Raw genomic sequence first — 15,580 nt, forward strand, 5'->3', positions numbered from 1 at the left:
TTTTTGGAGGACAGGCAATGGAATCCTATGAATTGGTACATTGGTGCTGTATCAGAAGGAGTATCTTGCGGGGGGTGTCAAAAAAGTTAAGATGGTAGCCACAGCTGCATGATCAAAGCCCCATCTTTTTTTAGTTGGGTCACATTTGTGACTTATGAAAAAAGGGACAGGGCTTCAACCCCTCCCCCCCCTATGCCAGCAATCAAAGCTGGGCCAATTAGTGCAAGACAGCAAAAGAAAACATTTTTGTCTTAAAATCAGCTGTTAATTCACAAAATCCTTAATGCCAAACCAGTGGAAATAGGTAAAATACCTGTGGATTTGCAGTGTTAAAAGTTTTCTCAGCCTTGCTGCATATGTTCTTTTCTATCTGGAGATATTTAGGTTTGAATGTGAGATCTTTTGCATACCATCTGTGCTTTTATACTGATCCCTGTTCTGTCCCTGCATCGTTCCCTCTTTCTTGGATAGCTCTTCTTCAGCAGATAACCCTGCCACATTGCAATACCTCTGATTTGCAAGCAGTTGCCCACCTACTTCTTCTTCGCTTGGTTCTCACGACTGCAGGCCACACATGCCTTACTATGACCTGCTGAGTGAGTGTGAAACACAAGCAGAGAGAAGGTGTACCAGGCAGGCAGTCAGGCAGTCTCTCTAAGGAGTGCAAGAGAAACACATTGTCATGCATGTTTTATTAGACATGGAGGCACATTAGGGAGGAAAACTGGTTTTGTGGAGTGCAAGAGCGACAAGATCTGCACTGGCTTGTGGTGGACTTAAAAGCCATTTTCCCATTGTACTGAAGCAAGTAACTCTAATCTATTAGCAAATTCCATGCCGTTTTAGCATCTAAGTCAAATTCTGGTTTTGCTCCTCTTGTATTATAAGGGTGGGTAACTTGTGTCAAGACAGCTTGTTGCTGTTTTCAAAAATTGACCAAAATTCCTCACACCAAGCAAATTCCAGCTGTGCCTAGTTTTATGATGGGGTCTCAATCACTTGGTACCATTTCAAGGGCCAGTGTTTTCTTTTCCTACGCCTCCATGTAAATAGTTGTTTACTCCTGTTCTTCCAAGCTCATAAATTCTGGGGTCTACCTGGTTTCATGGAAGACCTGCTACAAGTCTCTGGGGCTTTTAATTTCTGCAGCTCAGAGGATCAGATACCCATATTGGCTGGAGACTTGCACCCAGATTATTCAGGAATTGAATAATGATTATCTTAAAATGACATCTGAATGACTGGGAACACATAATTACTCTCTTTTTCAGAGCCTTCAGTGATCATTTGCCTGCTTGCTCTGTGGATCGGAATTATAATGTTGCTTCTGCTTCCAAAGTGGGTGGGGGAGTACACAGTGCTAGGAGAATACAAAGCAAATTATTTGGGTGGTTTTGATCTGGCAATCTTTTCTTTCTTTGTACAAGAGGAAAGTTATTTTTTACCACACCATGGGAAATAACATTTATTTTTTCTTCTCTTTTTTACATTTCGTATCTTAAACATATGAACAACACAGTACAATACAGTGCTGACTACTGCTGAAGAAACATCCTAAATCCTTAAGTTTTGAGTGAAGATGGAGTGTTCAGAAGGCTTGATTTAGATCTACTTTCTTTCAGTAGTTACTAGCATCTGGGGCTGTGCAACTGGCCATAATTTACATCAGTGAGGCACTTCATGCCATACAGGCAAGGCTATTCACCTTGTCAGAGCACATTGAATTGTGCCAGCTGCCTCCTCTGACGTAGCTGAAAAGGCTTCTGTGCTTGCATGCTTCATGCAGTGATGTGCAGAGTCAAGCAGTACAACTTTCCTTTACACCAGTGTTTCTCAACCTTGGCAGCTTGAAGATGTGTAGACTGCAACTCCCAGAATTCCCCAGCCAACTCTGGGCGTGGAAATCCACACATCTTCAAGCTGCCAAGGTTGAGAAACACTGCTTTACACTTTGCAGGCTATGCATTGCCTCATAAAGCAACTTTGATGAGATGTTGCAAGGGTATCCACAAGGTATGGTCAAAAAGGTAACGATGGAGGTCACAATGGTGCGATTGAGTCCCATACTTCATTATACTTATATTTCATTATACTTCATTATACACTTATGAGATACTGAAGAAAAGGACTTCTGATGGGAATTGGAAAAACCAGACTGATGAGGGAATAGAAGAAATCTTCATCCTATGCATCCCATGGATGTGATTGTGTGTCTGTGGGTATATATATGGGAGGTCCCAGATCAAATATTGCTTCATACTGAGTTCCTGGAGAGTTCCATGCCCTTTGCTTATGTTCCTCTTCTTTAATCCTGCAAATATTAACAGAGTGAGAGTGTATATTAGAGCAGTGGTTCCCAACCTTTTTGGCACCAGGGACCGGTTTCGTGGAAGACAATTTTTCCACGGATGGGGGGGGGGATGGTTTCCGGATGATTCAAGCGCTTCCTCTTTTTCCCGACCTTTTATTCTTTTTTCTTCACGCTGTTTGGAGATAGCAGCCAAAGGGCTTGCTTTCTCTGACGGGAGGCAGAGCTCAGGCGGTAATGCGAGCAATGGGGAGTGGCTGTAAATACTCAGGCTGTAAGTTTGCTCGCTTGCCCACCGCTCACCTCCTGCTGTGCGGTCCGGTTCCTAACAGGCCACGGACCGGTACCAGTCCGTGGCCTGGGGTTGGGGACCCCTGTGTTAGAGGATTGCATTCCGAGCTTGACTAAGCAGGTTACAGTAGTATGCAAGGCTAACGGATCCACCTGCCATTTTTATTTAAATTCCAAAAGTGACAATACTGGCAATATCTTTTTTGAGAGCAGCCAAGATGTTGAATAATAATAAGTGAGATCCTCCATGTTGTTTGTTAACTTGGGGGTTAAATAAAACACGCAAGTAAGTCAAGTAAACTGCTTTGGTATTGATGTGATTGATGCATTAACCAAAAGTTGTTGTTGTTGTTGTTGTAAAGCTACAAAAGGAGGCGTTTATGGGGGTTATTACCAACAGTGCACATTTTAGTTTTTGGAGTCCTTGGTGCTCTCTGAGCCTGGTTGTTTTCTTGCAGACGTTTCATTGCCTGACTAGCCAACATCATCCGTGTGAGGAGGGGTGAGGTTTGTTCCCTGTTTATATACAGTAGCTTGCCTTGCCAGTGTTGGTGGGGGTGTGGTTTTCTCCTTGGTAATTCCTTGATTAGGGTATTGTTTTCTGCCTTATTGCTTGTCTGCTTGATTGCTTGTCTCCTTAGTGGTTCCTTGATTGGAGTATTGTTTTCTGCTTGCTTGCTTGCTTGCTTGTTTGGCTGGTGTACTCCACAGTTCAACCTTGAGCGATGTATATTCTCTTCTATTTTAGCTTTTACTGTTGTGCCGTGGGAAACAAAGCATTTTGGAAACATTTCGGTAAATTATGTCATAGATCATGTGCAGAGCAATCTTGTCTTTTATGCTAACAGTTCAGTAATCGAAGTGAAGGCTTTGTCAATTGTTTTAGAGTAGACCAATGACATTCCCTTTTTAGTGACAGGATAACTGCAGATTGCTTACCAATTCTTGCCAATGCAACTGAACCGAGATACGTCATTTTTGTGCAGAACGATAGCAGTGATGAAAAACACTGTTTTTTCTGGATCACAGGGACAATAAAAGTTCAGTTTTGTAAGCCTGTAGGGATACTTAACTGATCAGTGACAAAATCTGAAGTAAAGCTAAGGAAAATGAGTAATTTGCCTTTTATGCAAACAGATAAAGTGCTGCTTTTTCTTTTCATCCTCTGCAGATATGACAAATGACTAGTAATACATTGAAGAAGCATTTGGAAGATTATTTTGTTTCCTGCATTTTTATTTATATATATATAGACAGAGAGAGATCGAGAGAGAAAGAGTGTGTCTCTGTTTTCTCTGTCATTTTAATAATGAATATGTGGGTAATTTATGTAGGTCTGGTTCAAATTTAAAACAGGGTCTGCTCTGATGCTCTTTTCCATGATTAAACATAGGTAGCTTTTTTATTTTAGCTTCCTAGAACTTCTCCTTGCTTGCACGCAACCAGTGCATCTGAAACATTCCTTCTGTAGACTTCTGTGCTGGATGTCTGTTTTACTGAGCAGGTTGATGTCATATGAATGACACATGTGGAGGACTGACTTATCAGATGTCCTTGTGCATTGAATACAATCCCTTTTTAAACTCCAAAATACAGTTTCCTTTTCCACGAAGCAGACCAAAATTCTGTCCAGTTACAGAACACAGTATCATAATGCTAAGTTGCTTCACATTATTAAATGATTGCTTTACATGTAATGGCACGCCATGTACATGTCATGCATATACTATGTTCTCCAGGAAGTTCTGCAGCTGGGGTGGCAGTTCCATAATAATGAAATTCCTTGCTCTACTAGAAAATTAAATTGGTTGGCTTTAAGAAAAAAATGCAGGTCTGAAACATTGGCAGGTTTTTAAATATGCTGTTCCTCCTCCCAAATATATCTGAAATGTTATTTACAACAGACATGTTGCCAGTTTTTATATAAACAGGAGGAGTATTGTAGAAAGGTAATGCTGGCTTTCAATAATTGCAAGCAACTTTTACATTAAGTAGATCTTTCTACGTACCATCTGCTGTTGCTTATATGGGTTCTCCATTTTTTTCACAAGTTTTGCTGTACAATGTGACATCTGGAAAAATGCAGCCCTCCTGAACATAAAAGGATTTTTTCCAGCATACTTTTAGCAAAGCTTTTCAACAGTAATCTGATGTTGCCCAATAAACCAAAAAACAATTGAATTTCAATTTTTTTCATCATAATTTTACTCATGAAAACTGGTACCACCATCCCTTTCCAGAAATGATGATTAAAATAATATTCATACCTGCAAAATTGCATCAGTCTTGGGATCAAACAGCCATATATGAACAATAAATTTTGAACATTTTCATCTGTTAGGATTGTAGACAATGTTTTGATCTAGCCATTCTGATAAGGACTGCTGCAGTTTGTTTGAGCCAAAGGATGTGTGGGAAGTAAAAGAAAGATTATATTTTGAGCACTTCCAGACAGTCATCCAAGTCTTCTACATCTGAAATGGAGCAGGACTGTAGTGTTCTGTATGTACCAGACTATTATAGCCATCTTGCTACCTCAAGTCTATAGTACTTCTGCTCTTCCTGGCCAACAGCTGATCAGAGAAGTCTCAAGCCATAGGGCTATCTTTGAGGCAAGGTGGAAGGAAGCTTCAGCTAGTTCAACATGCAGCGCCCCAAATAGTCCTTAGGTTCACCCACACAGTACCTTTATTCCAGTAGCTGTACTGATTGCTAGTCAGCTTCTGGTGTGATCTGAGGTGGTAGTTCAAGCCCTCAATGGCTTAGGCCCTGGATACCTTCAAGATTGCCTTCTCCAACCTGAGTCTGATCGAGGGCTTGCAGAGGATCTCAGATCTGACGGAATGCTTACAGGAAACCCAGCTTGAGTTTTCTCCCCACATGCCACCTGCCTCTGGATCAGCTACTTCAGTTATTCAGCTTACCCCCTGCCTATTCTACTTCTGAAGATCCATGAAAACCCGTCTCTTCTGAAGGGTATTTCAAGAGAATATTTGAAGATTCTGCTGCCCTAATGGTGACTCATCAAGGCCTTATTGATACGTTACTGATTTTTTATCTTTTAATTTTACATTGTTGTTTGTAAGCCACTTGGAATCTTTGGAGTTGGTGTGCGTATAAGCTAACTAACTAACTAACTAGGTCAATCAGCATTCAAAGCAAAAGTCAACTACTTGTGCTGCTTAAAGGTTGCTTTTATCTACTTGCTTTATAAATGATTATCTTTGCACCATACTCATGAAGTATACAGGGCAGTCATTGTGAGGACTACCTATATACCAAAGGCTGTTATATTTATTTCAAGCCCTGTCTTGAATCTTTTTTTTAATGCCTACATTTAGGTATGGAAGGATTAAAACATTCCATTTTCCATATTCTGGCTACATTTCTCTTTCCTTCGTCTTTTTTGACAACAGCAGAGTTAAGAGTCAGCGTTAAAGCTAGCACAGGAACAATTATTGGGGAAATTGCAGTGGGTGAAATATGGTTTTTACTGAAAATGTAAGATCTTTGAACATGTCAAACTAAAAAAAGAAAAAACAATGAAGATTCTTTTTCTCCCAGGTGAAAGGTGAAAGGTCCCCTGTGCAAGCACTGAATCATGTCTGACCCTTTGGGGGGATGCCGCTTTCATGAAGTTTTCTTGGCAGACTGTAGCGGGGTGGTTTGCCATTGCCTTCCCCAGTCGTCACCTTCCCCAGCAAGCTGGGTGCTCATTTTACTGACCTCAGAAAGATGGAAGGCTGAGTCGACCTGAGCCGGCTACCTGAGAATCCAGCTTCCGCTGGGATTGAACTCGGGTCGCGGTGAGAGTTTCGGTTGCAATGCTGCCGCCTACCACTCTGCGCCACACGAGGCTCTTTTTCTCCCAGAGATGTTCAAATAGTTCTTTTAGCCAGCATTGATGAAAGCATATTCTGTATTAAGACAAAAAGGTACTAGAACAAGATTCTTAATTTTATAAATAGGGCACATGCTGTAATATGGAAGCATCTTTGCCAAACTCTAGCAAACTCATGCTGGCTAAAATTTATGAAGGCCTGGGAATTTATCCTTCAGTGCTGTTCTGAATTTGCACTAATTATTTATAGCATCCTATTTTGCAATAGCTGAACAAAACCAAAGTTAAGCTTCAGCTTTTCTTCACTTAGCTCTAAAATGGGAAGCATATTTTATGAATCAAGTACTGTTTCTGGTTAACCGGTTTTAAATCTCAGCAAGTATCTTACTTTCCATTAGGCTGGCATATAGTGTGTCTATTGATCTTACTGTTATCAAAACAAATTGCAGGTGCTCCAACATGATTTTCCACAGTAATATGAAGATCTACAAAGACTGGAAGATTAATAGCTGGGACATATTTTGATCATGCAGTAGACAACCCTAAGGTGTTCTACAAGCTGTTCCTACAAAGTTCGCCCCCATGGTTGTCACCTAGCATCATCTAGGCCATTCATCTGCTATTACTACAGTTTTAGCTTTTTGATGGCTCTCACTCTAATGTTAGCTATTGTGAAACTTGAAGAAAAACACTCAGTATCTTGCCTGAATTCCCAAACAGTGGTGCTGTTAAGTGAATTTAGGTTGTGCTCACTGTTATTTTAGGGGAACATCTTTTTAGATAGTAATGCACCATACTTCACTTCCTTTAAGTTGTGAGAAGTCAGTCTTGTAGCATTTAGAGCACGGCTGTACATTGTATGTCTGACCCTAGCAGCACCACTGCATAAGAAGGCTCTGTCACTACTTCTCCAGTGTTACCTGGAATATACCTGTCTTATTATTGACTTATGAGTACAGTGACCATATGTCCCTTATAATAAAGGACAGTGTTTTATTTCAGAAAGCTGTCCTTTAGATCTATTTATTTTTCAAAAACTCACTTATGTCCTTTATTTTGGCCATTTAACTTTTACTGAACAAATGGCACCACTTAATGCACGGTTTTTCACATTCAGGTGAAAAATACGGAAACTGAATTGTCTTTTTCAAAATAAGTTTATATATACTATTTGATTTTAGATACTTTTATTAGATTGGACGTTTTTGTAAAGTTTTTCTTGGTTTGGCTCTTGAATGTTCCTTTGTAAAGGAAAGTTATAAACATAAACAATTTCATGTTTTAAACCTTATGAACCTTTTTCAGATGTGCTCCATTTTCAGGATCGTCCTTTATATTTTTGAAGAAAATATGGTCACCATTCTTAGGAGGAAAATACTGTACCACTTTCAGGGGTCTACCATAGAAAAGACCTGCTTTCTGGCCCGTGCTTCTCTTAACTCTGGAAGAGGGGACCTCTTCAGATGGTCTAACCAGATGGGCAGATTCTGTCTTGATGAGGTGATACTGGATATATTCCAGTACTACATATAGATGTTGACCAGAACTTTGAATTGGGCCTGGAAGCTTGCTGGCAACCAATGCAGAGCCTTTTAGAAGCACATTGCCTTTTATATAACAGAACATTTCTATTTGTTATAGTTGAGATCAATCTTGGTCCAGGATGGTCATACACACTTGCTGAACATCAAATCATCAGCATGGATGTATGAACTAGTCTTTCTTCTGAGATCTGAAGTGTTTCCTTTCTCCGGCTTCTTTTCCTGTCTAGCACACAAATAATTCCTAAATTTAGTTTGAAAAGCTCTTGTCCCTCTTTGAGAGTGAGATACATCAAGGAGGGTTGTTTGGACAAGAGGCTGTAATTAGTCTGTATGTTGTTTCAAATGTTAAACTGGGATTGTATAAAGACACAAGATTTGCAGCAAAGTTTTAAGGCCCAGAGGCTCAGTTTTTTTGTTGTTTATTCGTTTAGTCGCTTCCGACTCTTCGTGACTTCATGGACCAGCCCACGCCAGAGCTTCCTGTCAGTCGTCAACACCCCCAGCTCCCCCAGGGACAAGTCCGTCACCTCTAGAATATCATCCATCCACCTTGCCCTTGGTCGGCCCCTCTTCCTTTTGCCCTCCACTCTCCCTAGCATCAGCATCTTCTCCAGGGTGTCCTGTCTTCTCATGATGTGGCCAAAGTATTTCAGTTTTGCCTTGAATATCATTCCCTCAAGTGAGCAGTCTGGCTTTATTTCCTGGAGGATGGACTTGCTTGATCTTCTTGCAGTCCAGAGGCTCAGAGATACATTAAATCTTAATTTTTTCTTGTTTTTTAAATTAAAAAATACTAAGAATAATGTTTGCACTTACATTTAAAATAATGAGCTTCAAAATTAATCAATGGTCAGAAATATAGGAGAGGCAACTTCTAACATGCCTTCCTAAAATACTTTTAGGGAGAAGTATTTTAAAATGTAAGCCAATTGTGGTAGGATTATATTTGAAATAAAACTATGAGAACTGGTGAATAGCCTCAAACAGTAGGGTACATACAGTATATGGAGAAAGTGTTCTGTTTTAATTGGTATTTATTGATTCTATATATTAACAGAAATACAGTCAACTTAAATTTGTGCTTTTCTGAATTTTGCATTACAGTTCACAGCTCAAACATCCATAAATTATGAGGAACTTTATGATAAGCATAAAATAAAACCCGTTGCAGCAAGCAAATATTTACAAAAATGTATACAATAGAAAAATGTACAAAAAGGCACATCTTAAAGGAATTGAAAAAAAAAAGGCTTTTTGAAGGAGTACACACATACAGTATATCCAGACACATTTTGGGACAGATTTTAAAAAGTAAAGATGTAGAAATGGATTAGAATGAGCTTAGGGTAAGAAAAAAATAGGAAGTAATCTAAATCAAAATGGATGGATTTGGTTCATAAGAGGCCTCTTAATTTTTATCATTTTCTATCTGAAATTCAACAAAATATTAAATTAACAAATCAGAGCTATTAAAGTGACAATTCATTTATATGGATCCTAAAACTGTGTTTTTTAAATTCATCTCCTGTAAAAAATAAATTTATTGCTAAATTAACCCATGGAATGGAAATATGCTTTTATCTATAATATTATTAATTTGTTCCTGCTGTTTGAGTAATATAGTATTAGCAGCACATGACATGCAATTTGTTTTGGAATTAGATGCTTCACTTGCAATTTAGTTTTAGTGATGTCGTTATGAGTTAGACAAAAAAGAAAAATGGTATATCTAGTTTGCATTTTCCATTTCCAGCTTGAATTTCATTAAGAGTCTCCTTAAATGACAATGTATTAAATAACATTTGCTTTGTGCTATTTTTTTAAAATGAAACATATATTAGTTTATTTGTATTGGCTTTAACTGGATCTTTGAATAAATCCAATATTTCCTGTTATGCAGTTGTAAAACTGAAATATCAGCTGATAATGATACTGTCTAAGTTCATTTTAAGTGTAATTGTTCTCAGAATGGTTCATACTGACCTGCTGTTTTTTTCTTCCCCATTTAGAGCTGTATTTTTACTGACCTTTTGGGTAAAGAAAATATCATTTACCAAATTGTAAGCCACTATGATTTGTTAAGATTTTCAGTGTCCTGGCTATAGCAAGCTGGACACTGCTATACATTTTGCACTTCATCAAAAATATCTCCCCTTTGGCAGATAATGAACAAGGAGTTACAAGGAGAACTTGAAAAATCACCACTTGGTAGATAGTTGTCTCTGTCAAAACTGAGAAATGTATTGATAGTGTGCTGTGATGAAGTTCTGATTTTTCATATTTTTTCAAGGAAATAAAGTAAATGAGAATGGATTAACAAGAATAACTGCAGGACCCATGCTTTTTTACACACTCATAATGCAGACAGCTTTACAAGTTGCCTCCTACTGTGTAGGTGGCAGTCCAATGCTAAATGCAATTTTAAAGTAATATTGTCCATGATCCTATCTTGACCATGCCCATCATTTATGCATGGACCATGGTCATTCCACCCAGTCTTTCATAGCCCAGAGACTCAATTAAATCCCTAGCCTACCCACTGCACAGCTTTCGCTTATACTAACCAATGACTGAGAACTGAGTCAATGTTTTGGCGCACCATAAATACTTCAGTGCTGTACTGTGGCATGGATACAGTACATAGTGAGATAGCGGTTGCTAGGTGCTCATAAATAAAGGCAAGGCATAATGTTGATACACAAAAGCAAGACCTGAATTAACATTTGCCGTAAGCTCTCATCCTCTGCAGTCTAAATGCAGTTTTCTTTCACCACATTATAAGGGCTAGCCTCTGTTGTACTTGCCATTCTTCAGCAAGATGAACAAAAATCATGCCTAATGCCATAACAATCTAAATAAAGCCATTCCTCTTTCAAGTTTATAGTGCTGAAGCATTCTCATTGTTGCAAGTAGTCTTCTTCCACTTTCCTAAAGAATAGTTTCTTGATCACCAAAGCACTACAGGATGAACACTTTTATGAACTATTTTGTTTTCGCAAGATAGGGTCAACAGCAACAGGCAGGTGTGCTTTCAATGTCTACTATTTGCATAGACTTGCAACTGGTTTGGGCTTCCATCTTTTCAGTGGCCTCTTAACTAAGTTTGTATTTTTCAGAATGTTTGTGGATGAAATGATGATGAGCCCTTGTATATATTTGACTTATTATCTGCAGATAAGAAAAAAGGCAGCAAATTTCAGCCTTTCAAAAAGTTGTTTGGAAGGAGAAAAAAACGGGAGACCACCCCAGATCGTGAGGCCACCAAGTTGAAAGCAAGCAGTTCCTTTGGAAATGTCTGTAATGGTGCACTGTCTTCTGATGAAGAGACCAATAATGGCTTGAGGTAATGAAATTGTGACATGTTGCCATTGCTGAGTCTTATGTCACGAGGACAGGCCAAGAGAAGGGCCGTAGTTATTGTGAAAATACTCATTTGAATGAAATCCAACCCTTGGTGTTTATTAAGGGACTATAATATGGAAGTGGTGTGTTATCAGAGATCTTTCTGATGCACACATATGGTATTACTTCAAAACATTTCTTGTGAAGGAACTGATTCTGTAATTTGCCCACCAAAGGAAATAATTTCAAGATGGTAGTTTCTGTATCCTTGTCCATCAGACTGATTACATCACCATGCCCAGGGCACAATACAAGATTTTATCAGGTTTATCATGGCTATTTTCTGAAATAATTCTAACCTACCCCTGCTTCAGCTACTTCCTTTGTGTAATTATATAGGGTAGTTTTCCCTGAATGAATGGCCTCCAGGTATTAATTGCCTTTCTAAAATTCCCAACTAAGGTGGTCATTCTGGCAATGATTTCTGGAAATTGAAATCACCAGGTCACAAAAGGCTGATTTACAACCTACCTAAAGAAATAACAGATAGTAAAAGATGAATATCTATGTTTCTTCTATCTTTATAGAGAGGTCTTTTTTAAAAAAAATTACTTTTAAGCCCTGCTCTAATTAGAAAGTACACTGACTTTTTTTAAAGCCACTCTGAATTTCAGCTTGGTTGTCATCCTGGTAATATCATCAGATGTTTATTGGAATAAGCTTGCTTTGCTACCAGCCCTCTTGACTACCTTCTTTTCTACCCAACTTATTTGTTAACGGTGACTGAGACAATGGCCAGGGCATCAAGTAGGCTCCAGCAATATTAAGAGATCAGGAATCTAGAGAAAACCCATTTTCAACACTCCTGATATCCTTAATGCACCATTAAAGCTCTAGAAATTTCAAGACTCCTGATAGTTGAAACATGTTTCTCCCCAGCTCCATATAGCTATGTAGACTGGCTGCCACAATGCCCCGTGGAAAGCAAACAGTTGTTCTCTTGGATGGCTCTCATTTCATTCTAGTGAGACTTCTGTGACTTTTTAAAATACAAGGTAGACTGTAAAGGCATAAGGGCAGTGTTGCCTGGAATGAGACAACTGCAGATTGAGGAAAACTGCCCCTGTTGCCTTTCTGTCTGTCTTCCAAGGGAAAGGACCGTGAAAAATTGGAAGCATTGACCAGCCCATTCCTTTTTGCTATAGGAAATTACTCCACAGTAGATGCTCTTCACTGAAAGCTCTGCCTATTTGAAGGGTGTCTGTGTTTTCTATTGATTAGCAGGTAGAGGACATTCCTCTTTCTCAATAAGTGTAATACAGCTGTCATAGGCGAGAAACCAGGAGACTGTGAGTTCTAGTCCCACATTAGGCATGAAAGCCGGCTGGGTGACCTTGGGCCAGTCACTCTCTCTCAGCCCAACTCACCTCACTGTTGTGGGGAAAATAGGAGGAGGATTAGGTATGTTCCCCACCTTGAGTTATTTATAAAAATAATAAAGGCAGGATAGAAAATCAATTAAATAAATAAATAAATAAAATAATGAGGGATCAGTTAATAAGAGAAAGGGACAGGACAGAGGTATCTGAGTACTGTAATCTCAAAAAGAATATGCTCATGTGTTGATTCTCCTGAAATCAGTCAAATCTCCTGTTGATAAGAAAATACTGTAATTATATCATTAAATACGATATCATTTAAAGTAAATTTGTATGGTGGAACCGTTTACACAGACCATTTGCTTACTGCAGGTTGCTGTAGCATGCGGGCAATTATTTGATAAAATATAGAATTACCCACCGAAGGACTCGAAAATCCTGATTTATGGGAGGCAATTCCATGTTAAATTTAACTTAAACTGTTCAAACAGTTAACATTCTACTGTTAACTCATCCTTAGATGCGGTAATCACGGTGGCCTAAGGAGTAACTCACATGTATCATGGCAACAGTTGTCATAGCATTACCATGCCATTTAAGGAGATGGGCTGTTGAGCATATAGTGGGAGCCTGCTCCAAGCACATATTTGCTCAAACTTGCTTTTTCTTTTTTGGTGGTTCCTTAAAGACATGACAGTATACCAATAATCCCAACATATTCCTATTTTTGAACAATAATCTTTGGAATTATTTATGTAATTATCAAGGCATAAATATCAAGGCCTACAGGTTCAAGGGAGTTCTGTAAGCAGGGTAGCACATAACATTATTCATCTTCTACATTTTCTCATTTCTATTTGTGCATGCTTCAATATGGGAGTGGGAGGCAGATTTCTGCACTCTAAAAATAAGTGATAACAACTTGATCTTTTTGGAATGATCACATTCTTAGAACTGTGCAAAAGCACAGCAGAACCATAACAGTTATATTGCCATATTTGGAACTCTGGTGCTATTGCAATGAATAGGTCCATATCACAAAGATGCCTAGAAAAGAAAAGGGATGAAATACAACTAAATCTATATGTAGTACAACTGGCCATAAAGCAAGCTGGTATCCTTCAGTGAAGTTCGTACTACAAATCCAAAGAATCTCACAGCCAGCATGGGTAGTGTGTAGTTGCAGCAATCCTGGTGGCACCATCCTGTAGAACAGGGTTTCTCAACCTCATGAAGTTTAAGATTTCAACTCCCAGAATTTCCCAGCCATCATGCTGTCCAGGGAATTCTGGGAGTTGAAGTTCACATATCTTAAACTTGATGGGATTGAGAAACACTGCTGTTGAAGGTTGCTCCAAAACCTCACTGAGAGGGCAAGGATATGGAAAGACTATTGCCTACACAGACATTGTTATGCTATAGACCCTAATCCTTGTAAGTAGCCACCACATAACCAATCATCAAAGATGATGAAACTATAGTCTGGAGGAGGCCACAGTTCTGGTTGACATTTAATGTCAGATGATGAGTTTTGTGAATAACCCAGTTCTACAGAGCTGTTCCTTTTCATATTCACTGAATGGTTCTTGTGGCAAACATTTAAGCCAGAGATGCTCAACCTTTTCCAAGTCAAGGACCATCTTTGGCCTTTAAGTTGCATGTGGGCAGCTGCAGTTGCCAGCATGAAAGTGATAGCAGCAAAGAAATGGGCAGGGAGAACACAAAATCAAAATGTGATTGAACGTAATATAATTTAAATGCAATTTAAATTGAATTGAATTAAATTAATGGCATACAGTTATTAGAATTGCTTCCCATTAGTAAGACATTTTTCTTTCATAATACAAATTATAATTTGACAGCAACTTGTGTAGAAGCTCTGGAGTTGGGTCCAGATGTATACCCATTATTTGAGCTGTGAAAGTAAATGTGTAAGTGAATTCCTTCCTCTGAAATCAATGTATTATATATTTAAAAGACATTGAAAAATGGCCTGGTAGCAGAAAAAAGAAAGTATCACAGGAAGCCCACTGTGTTTGTAATTTGGGGCATACATAAAATCCTATGTATCCAAATTGCCTTCCAGGTCTTCCAGTTATAGCATGGGAACACGGGCCTTTTCCCATGACAGTATTTTTATGCCTGATGGGCGAGCAGAGAGTGAAGAGTCGATTCAAGCAATGTCACAAGATAATCTCGTTGGCAAAGTCAAAACTCTTCAGGTAAGAATGAGCAAATTCTGGGCTTCCAGAAAGGTAACAGCGTATCCACACTACGTCTTCGAGCAGCTCTTGTCCTGTTCTGATGTGGTTCGACTCTAAGCCAGTTTAAGCCTGTCTGGACAGAGACACTTGCACACAGCTTGCCAAGTATTCATTCCAAATATCTGGCTACCATGTCTTCCTGAGACATCTCCCCCTCTGCTGTGCCTTTCTGTTCCAGGAAAGCAACAGCCAACTGCTTTCTTTTCTGTGGGTGGATCCTTGTGTGTGTGCATGTTTGGGTATATATACATACATACAAGTGCATGCACACATCCGTCCATCCACATATATTCTCAAGGTTAAAGCATCAAACTGTATGTATGTGGAGGGATAACAGCTTTAAAATGAAAAGTCCTTTTTTACTGCTCTGTTGGTCTCTTATATTCTAGAGCCACCTTTGTTAGTAATGCCTGAACAGTGCAGCGAGGATAACTATTGCCTTCCATGTAAAAGATTGCAAGTTTGAAATCCTTTAGAAACTTTCTATTATTATTAGTTTTCTTTCCCTGAGCTATTTATTCATGGGCTTTTTTTTTTTTTAATAAGACCAATGGTGCACCAGTTCAACATTTCTCTAGGCACTTTTGGTAAAAAGATATCATCCTCTGGGA

At 38.9% G+C, this 15,580-nt stretch overlaps 1 protein-coding gene across 2 annotated transcripts in view; it reads left to right on the forward strand.

The window, feature by feature from the left end:
* CRACD (capping protein inhibiting regulator of actin dynamics) overlaps positions 1-15,580 on the forward strand; it is a 120,703-nt gene that overhangs the window by 76,993 nt on the left and 28,130 nt on the right. For both annotated transcript variants that reach the window (XM_063309987.1, XM_063309988.1), the window contains exons 3-4: positions 11,159-11,327; positions 14,792-14,927. In XM_063309987.1, coding sequence (XP_063166057.1) covers positions 14,808-14,927 — 120 coding nt within the window. In that variant the 5' untranslated portion in view covers positions 11,159-11,327; positions 14,792-14,807. The remainder of the gene's footprint in view (positions 1-11,158; positions 11,328-14,791; positions 14,928-15,580) is intronic.

The sequence above is a fragment of the Candoia aspera genome, chromosome 8 (genome assembly GCF_035149785.1).
Source record: "Candoia aspera isolate rCanAsp1 chromosome 8, rCanAsp1.hap2, whole genome shotgun sequence".
Lineage (NCBI taxonomy): Eukaryota > Metazoa > Chordata > Lepidosauria > Squamata > Boidae > Candoia > Candoia aspera.